Below are 7872 nucleotides of genomic sequence, written 5' to 3'. Positions count from 1 at the left end.
ACCTACCTTGGCATTGGAAATGTCCCATAAACAAGAACTCTTGAGCAAGTGAACAAGTGGGTGCCTCATTAAAAATAAATTGGCATTTCTCTTTCTCTCTCCCCTTGTCCCTCTCTTTAACACACACACACACGTACACAATAATTATATATACATATATATCTCAGCTTCATTTCTTTCTTATACAACAGTGATACACTCCAAATAAACATATTCAAAAGTTTCTTAAGAAGCTATGTAAATGAGACAAAAAGGGGAGGGAGGTGTAGGGGAATTGCCGCTATTTTTTCATCTCTAGTAGACCATCTTAGGGGGTAAATGCCACTCATGAGGAAGAATTCTCCATCTAACACATGTTTAGGGAGACACTGACCTGAGTGTTAGGGAGGAAATGGAAAAGGAGAAGCAGGTGATAATATCCATTCCCTCCTCTCTTACCCACAGCTGGTTAGCTCTAACTTGACTTATTTATGATCCCAGCAAAAAGAACCTGCTCTCAACAAGACGGGCCTACAGTATTTGGAGTTTAAATGACAAATCACTCAAACTTTAAAAGCTGTTCAAGCTCATGGTTGGAAAAACCAGGCTTTGTTCCTTCCACCTACGTAAATTACTGTTTGAAATATTCTGACAAATGTTGTTTTCTTCATAGTTACATCAAGTTTGAGTCTTATTTTATTTTACTAGCTGCCATCATGACTACCTGTCTATCTTTGTTGTTTAAAGATAGCTCTTAACTGGAGCCAAGATATTCACTGAATATCTTGTTTAATAAGATAAGGGAGGGGAGGCTCTGAGGGCTTTAGGTAATGCCAGAGCTAGTGTTCGATTACCTAGGCTCTAGGCTCTATAAGAACAGGGTGCAACCAACCATAGAATCAAAGGAGGAACCTGGAAATATCTTGGAAGTGAGGAAGTCAGTCTCCTCTCCCTTTCTGTCTTTCTGTCTCTTTTTCTCCCTGCTTCCTTATAATCAAAGCCATAGAAATTTCAGAATTTAGCTGTCACATATAAAAAATGATAAATAGAAGAGAATGGACTGTACTGGAAAACCAACCAGTCTTGCAAATGGCACCATATGGACCATGTGTTACCTTATCCGAAGGGGTTCCACTCTCCATAGAGACCTGGCTCTGGTCCCAGCTCCTCCAGCTTCATAGAACACCCTCCTGCGAGCAGAGTTGGAGATCAGCACCAGTTGTGGGACAGCTCCTTGCAGGGGAGGCTCAACCAGTGAGTGGACTAAGCCTCCTGAAATTAGCAAAACTCAAAGGGAGGATTGGTTGTGGGTTCTTGTCTCTACTCTTAGGACAAACAAGAGCCACCTAAGGGTAGGGGACTGTACCCCACATGCAACAGACATTCATGGGTCACCAGAGAGACATGGGAAAAGGGATGGCAATGTCTCCCATTTCTTCATTGTTAAAACAGCTCAGTCACATACCGTGTTACTGATAAAGAATGTTCTGAGCCTTTCAGGTTAGGCTTCTCAGTGTGATTTACATTTCTTATAAATAGATTTTTACTTTTCAAACATATATGTGGTATAGGGTGAAGCCCTTGCCATTGTTCTAGGAAGCATGGATAAAGTTGTGTCTCCAGCTGTCACGGTTTCCATCATCCTTTTTTGCCAGCTTAAGAACTATGCTTTAATATACTTGTAAATCATTTCCGTTTTGAATTAATTTTAGACCCATGAGTAAATGTCACAAACAGTCACAGAGTTCCTTACAGTGTCACCTGCTTCCCCTCACATGGTCACCTTGCATCATATGGTTGCCCAAACTGAGAAACCAAAGTTTGTAGCCAATTGATGTACTCAAACTCAACACTTTATTCATAGTTCATCCAAAAGTTTCTGATAGTTATTTTCCTGTTGCAGGTCATGGTCCAGAGTGCCACCATAAAGGTTAGGGTTGCCCTCTTTATTTGACCTCTCAGTGTTTCTGCTTCTCCCTTGTTTTTTTTTTTTTACCACTCAGAATTTTAAGAAGCACAGTATTGGCCATGTTTTTCTCATTATTGCCAAAGCCTCAATGTTTCCATTTGTGTAATGGGAACGAACCTATCTAGATCACACATTATGTGATGTAAACTGCATGCATGAGCATATTTGTGTGTGACTCTATATAACGGTGCATGAAGAGACCAGGGAAGAATACTGGGTGTCTCCTTCATGAGGCCTTTCAAGGCTAATCATTTGAATTCACCAACCTTACATCTACCTCTGTCATAGTTTGTCTAGGTCACAAAAGTGAATTATTCAAAGCTTCATAAGAGTTTGGACCTAGATTTTAGGAAAAAAAAACCTCTATAGTGATGAAGAGGAATAGATATATCCCCCATGGTGAAGTAGTATTTCAAAGGATGCACCTTAAAATGAAAGATACCTGTATTTGGATCTGTTAGTGCTATGAACTAGGGAAAGATCTGTCAATTCTCTGTGGTTCAGTTCCTTTGTCTGCAAAACAGGTCTAATCAGGTAGTTATATCATGAGATATAAAGACGCAATGTGACTTTTGAAAGGATGTTAAAAAAGAAGGCTCATAGATATACACAGAACTATAAAATACAGATTTATCTGAATTTTGTTTAAACATAGACATTTATACATATGCATAGAAGAACAGATTAAGGCACATGGCTATAATGAAATATTAGATTAAGCCTGGTTACATCAAGAAGGTAGGGTTATAGAAGGTATTTCTAAGCCTTTTTAAAAAAAATATATACTCTACCAGAAAACACTTAGTGTTAGAAATGAGCCTTGATAAAAATACCCCTTGCCAGAGTAGGGACACTGGTATTTAGAAATATAGTAAAGAATACAGAGATGTGAAAATAATAAGACAGAAAAACATAGAATCATACCAGGAAGGAATTCCAGTGAATACTAAAATTTCCCACATTTAATTTCCAATTGCTTAAATACCCCTGACCCCAAAAGGTAGGAGTAAGACAAAAAACTGCAATAACATAATACAAGGAAGTGAACATACCAATTGAAGGTTGTGGGCTACATCCATAGTTAAACATTCTATTTTTAGAACAAAACATGTCACACTCACACCTGAGACCAAAATATTCTGTAGGCAAGCCACTCCCTGGGTGGAATCCAATGTTGTCTCCTTAAGGGAACTGGAACTTAGTCAGATCCTTAGACTTCTGTTTGAGGTAGAAACGTATCTACTTCTCTATTCCTGAAATCCACTTGTTGACAATAACCTTGAGAGGGCAGAATTCTTTTTTTGAGGTGGAAACACAAAAACCTTGAAGGAATAGAGGTAAGTTCCAACTCTCTGACCTTTGGTCAAGTGGACATAGGTTCACATTTTTGGCCCTCTACTACTTAGTAAAAAAAAAATTATACTACTTAATAGCCATAACTTCTTGGTGGCTATGTACCTGGCCAAGAACGGAAATACTCCAATACTGACTTAACTACTCCTACAGATTGGCTGAGATATTAACTGTGTGTCTCTGTCTTCAGCAAAGGTTGAAAGAAAGAAAAGTAGAGATGGAGGGGCCCACTTTGGGGCTCAAGCAGCCCAGCCCCGGAGCTAGCATCAGAATGCCCTCTAAGTCCAATTTCTGAAGTATTCGCAAAGGTCCATTCTTCCTGACTGAAACATTCTTGCAGCTTGGTCTGTTTAATCTCACCAGTTTACCAAGGTCGAAACAACTTGTTCCTGCTACCTTAAATGACTACAATCAGGGGCAGAGCGGGAGGACAGCTGAGGTGCTTTTGAAAAGCCAGGCTGACAGCTTAGCCTTAGTTCCCACAGGTCGAGTGACTTAGCCCAGGGCGTTTGACAAGCCAGAGGCAGAGCCAAGAATCTGAGTTCAAAAAATGAGATTGTGGATCTCGAGTTTCCATTCTTGGGTAATATTTCCATCAAGCCTGCCTACTCTCTGGGTTCAGAGGGAAGACAATCAATTTCATCTGGGGAGTCATTACCATAGCATGCCTTAGTGGTTCCCAGAGTTCCTTAGCAAGCTCCCTCCTCATCCCCATGATTTCACTGTTTCCAACAATCCTGGCCAGTTGAGGATTCTTTCTCTGATAATGAACACCAATGAGGAGGTTTACCACTCACAGTCCCTAGACGTAAAAAAGAAAATGCCAAGTCATCTTGACACCCTGCTTTCATTGCGAATGGCAGAAATTATAAGAATTCAGGCTCCAAAGTTTCCTTGCTGAATCAGTTTCTCATGCTGCCTTGCAAAGGAAAGAGGCAAGTATGTCTTCTCATATTCCTTGGTAACACAGTGAGATATAAAACCAACAGTAAACCAGACATTTAATCTGAGAACTGACAGGCAGATGCAGGCTGATGTCTGTGAGTTCAAAGCAGCAGCAGCAATGAAAACCACTAAAATTAAATCAATATGAAACAAAAATGAAATGGAAAAATATCCTGCAACTGAATAAGATCACATGTCAATATTTGAGTAGTGTTCCATAATTCCAAGGGAAATCAGGTCAACTGCATAGACATGACCATCAGCCACTGACTGGGATTAAGGAGGCATGGAGTAATTGACTCACAATACTTATATAGATCTATATTCAGTGTGTTAGATACTCTGTTCTATGTCACATATGGCTCCTATGAAGGGCATTTAGAGGGCATAGAAAGCAGGAGGAGACATACTATAAGGGGCTCAAGTTACCAGTGGAAAGTTCCTATAGTAATACATTCAACTACACTGCTTCTGGGTCTGTCAGCACAGGGAATAAGAAATTAGTCCTGATGGAAAGCCAACAGAACTTCGGCTTTCTACACTCTCACCTGAAATTAGCCAGGATGTCACTACTGGTAAAAAGTCTGATCAACATGATCTCCAAAATGTTAAGATTTAGCCCTAATGTTGCTAATGAAGTAAAATTAATGTCATTGAAAAGGAACTTGTAAGCATGACGAAAAGACAAGAAACTACTGTCACCAGATCAGACTAATTACTGCCAAAATTAAGCTGAATTTGGATGGGAGGTTTTATTTTTATTTATAGTATGAGACTTCTACAGTCACAGGGCAGAGCATTTTATGTACTCTTCCTTTGATGATAAGCAAAATAGTAATAAATATTAAGTATATATTTATTATGTGGGTTAATATCTTCCATTTCATTATTTTGAATCTTTAAAAAACCTTTGATTGAAAAATTACAAAATATATTTGATATTCTTTCCCCTACTCTAACTCCCCTTATATCCTCTCTACTTCCCTCCCCAAACAACTTCATTTTCTTTTTCTCACTCTCTCTCAAAAAAAATAAACACACAGGAAAAACAATAACAGAACAAAAATATGAAAACCAAAACAGAAAAACTAAGGATAATCAAGTAAGAGAAAAAAATACACACTGTAAAAAATATGGAAAAAAGCACACACGAACACAAGAAGCATGTAGTATTCCTTATTACTATTAGTATGTTGATTACAGTGCAAAAGGAACACAGCAATAAAATGACTTCTAGTGACATAGTGCTATACCCATAGAGCACAGCGTTGCTCAACCCTCATTACAGAAGCTTCCTCTTGCAGTAGATGGGAATAACAAAGAGATCCGCAACTGGATCTATATCAAACCCATCCTCCTCAAGGTTCAGTGACCTCTGCAGAAGTGAGGCAGGAAGATTGTAAGAGGCCAGAGGTACTAAATCAATTCAAGGAACCAGTGTGTTCTAGACACAACAGGGCTGATTCACATAATTTTGAATCTTGAATAAGAGCCAATTAAACAATCAACCATTGGACTAAAGACAGCTGACATCAACACTATCTCTAGCTGTACTCCTCGGCAGGACTCCCTGCTAAATCCATCTTCTGTTGGATTCTGACGCCTAGCTTTTCCCAATGAGTTGGTAACAAGAAAAATGAAACCAACCAACTTCATCTTAAGTATTCAGTACACAAAATGGGAGGAATGGAGGTAAGCTGTCTTTCAAGGAGCAGCAATAACGTGTGAAAACACACAGTTTCCCAAACGGACTGAATTTCCACACCAACTGGGTGTTTGAGAATCAGGAACAATCAAAGACAATCGATGGTTTGGGACACATTGTAGCATTGTTTGCTTAGATTGAATATACACCCATCATTTTTGTGAGCAAATACTATTGTCTTCCATTCCTTTTTAACATACTGGAACTTGTGGCTAGATGAAGGTCAGCCCAACTGAGAAATCCCTATGCAATTCCTGTGTGGCCAAATAAAAATGCAAAGTCCTTAGTGTGAATTGCCAGAGACTAGAGACAGCCCAGAGAACAAACATGGATAGCGGTTTACCTGTGCTGAGAGTCATTCTGGTCTGTTGACGGTATCGTCAAACACTCATCATGACCATGGAAAAGACGAACTACGTGCCCACCAAGAAGGTATCCTATGAAAGAACCGTATTCCACCATAAATTTACAGAAAGCTTAAAGAGAACATCACACTCAATGAGGCTAAATTCATGCAGGTCCTAGCTGGTTCAAGCAAACAGCAAGAAAGGTACATTTGGGAAATTACAGAGTCCATGATTTCAGACCTCAGGCAGGAAGGAATTCTAACACTGCAGCTAAGTAGAATTTCATAAATATGTAAATAAGGCTAAATATCAAGTGGAAGGTGAAGCCACTGTGTCAACTGTTATCACTAAAAAACAAAAGGAAAATTATCGGTTTTTTATTTTGTTTTTTTGAGACAGGGCTTCTCTGTAGTTTTGGAGCCTGTCCTAGAACTAGCTCTTATAGACCAGGTTGGCCTCGAACTCACAGAGACCCACCTGCCACTCACCTGCCTCTGCCTCTCAAGTGCTGGCATTAAAGGTGTGCACCACCACCTGACAGCTTAGAGAAGTTCTTACAATTTGAGTGTATACACTTTATGATAAAATCTAATCAGATTATGATCATAGGATAAAAATAACCTGGAATGGTATGACGATCTCTTTGTGAGAGCTGTTTAGGAGAAAACAATAATATGCTCTTCAGAGTTGCTTGAGGACAAGATAGTTTTCAAATGTAGCTAACAAATACATATAAGATTCAATGGTGCATCTATACAGCAAAATATGGGAGGCAGACCCACTCCAGCGTGTCTGAGTGGGCACGTGTACTAACTGCTATCAACAAGCACTCAGATTTCAGCCAAAAGGGATCACAACAGTCATGGAGTTCAGACAGTAAAAAGAAACAACGAACTTCCAGGGCATGGTGACCCACTGGTCTTCAAATGAATTCCAAGCATTAATTCAAGAAGCATACTAGCAGGAGACAGGCCTGGCTGAGCTGGTTTTGCAGAAAGAAATTGGATTTGTTATTCTTCTGAATTAAAACATCTCTAGGTTACTCTGTTCTCAGGAGACATATGGACTTAATAGGCTCCATGTCTGTATTCAGAGTTTTTCTTTTTAAATTACATAATTAGATCACTTGGGGGGGGGTTGTCTCAAACTATTTTGAATGCTGGATTAAAACAGTAACAATGAGAAATCCTGCTAGAGGGGAAATTGGTGTTACCAGAGCACACTACACAGCAACGGTCTGATTTTCCTTAGCTTATTTCTTTTTTACCTAGGCAAAGAAAGATTATCTTAAACTCCTCTCAAATATTCACAAGTATTTTTTCCAATAGCTAATTATACTAATATGTACAGTTGCATTTTTTCATTTGAATAATTCATGACACACTGAAGGGAATTCCTAGTTGCCAATTTACATAGAAAATTAAAAACCTCAGCCATCAAGCCCTTGATTAAACTCTTTATCCTCTCTTGATGGTGAGACTATGTCCATTAAGAATAGTTTGTGGGTTTCTCCAATCAACATCCTCCTCATTCGAGAAAACTGCCCATTGCTGGCACAGGACAACCTTTCTTAA

At 39.1% G+C, this 7872-nt stretch overlaps 1 protein-coding gene across 1 annotated transcript in view; it reads right to left on the bottom strand.

Moving 5' to 3' along the window:
• The window catches only part of Ryr3 (ryanodine receptor 3), a 571876-nt gene that overhangs the window by 307327 nt on the left and 256677 nt on the right, over positions 1-7872 (bottom strand). Inside the window, exons 9-10 of the mRNA XM_026787730.1 lie at positions 6295-6388; positions 1095-1169 (exon numbers count right to left, since the gene is read on the bottom strand). Of these exons, the coding sequence (XP_026643531.1) occupies positions 1095-1169; positions 6295-6388 (169 nt within the window). The remainder of the gene's footprint in view (positions 1-1094; positions 1170-6294; positions 6389-7872) is intronic.

Source organism: Microtus ochrogaster (assembly GCF_000317375.1).
Source record: "Microtus ochrogaster isolate Prairie Vole_2 chromosome 14 unlocalized genomic scaffold, MicOch1.0 chr14_random_1, whole genome shotgun sequence".
Lineage (NCBI taxonomy): Eukaryota > Metazoa > Chordata > Mammalia > Rodentia > Cricetidae > Microtus > Microtus ochrogaster.
The sequence above is the reverse complement of the archived record's forward strand: the minus strand, read 5'-3'. Positions and strand labels throughout refer to the sequence as shown.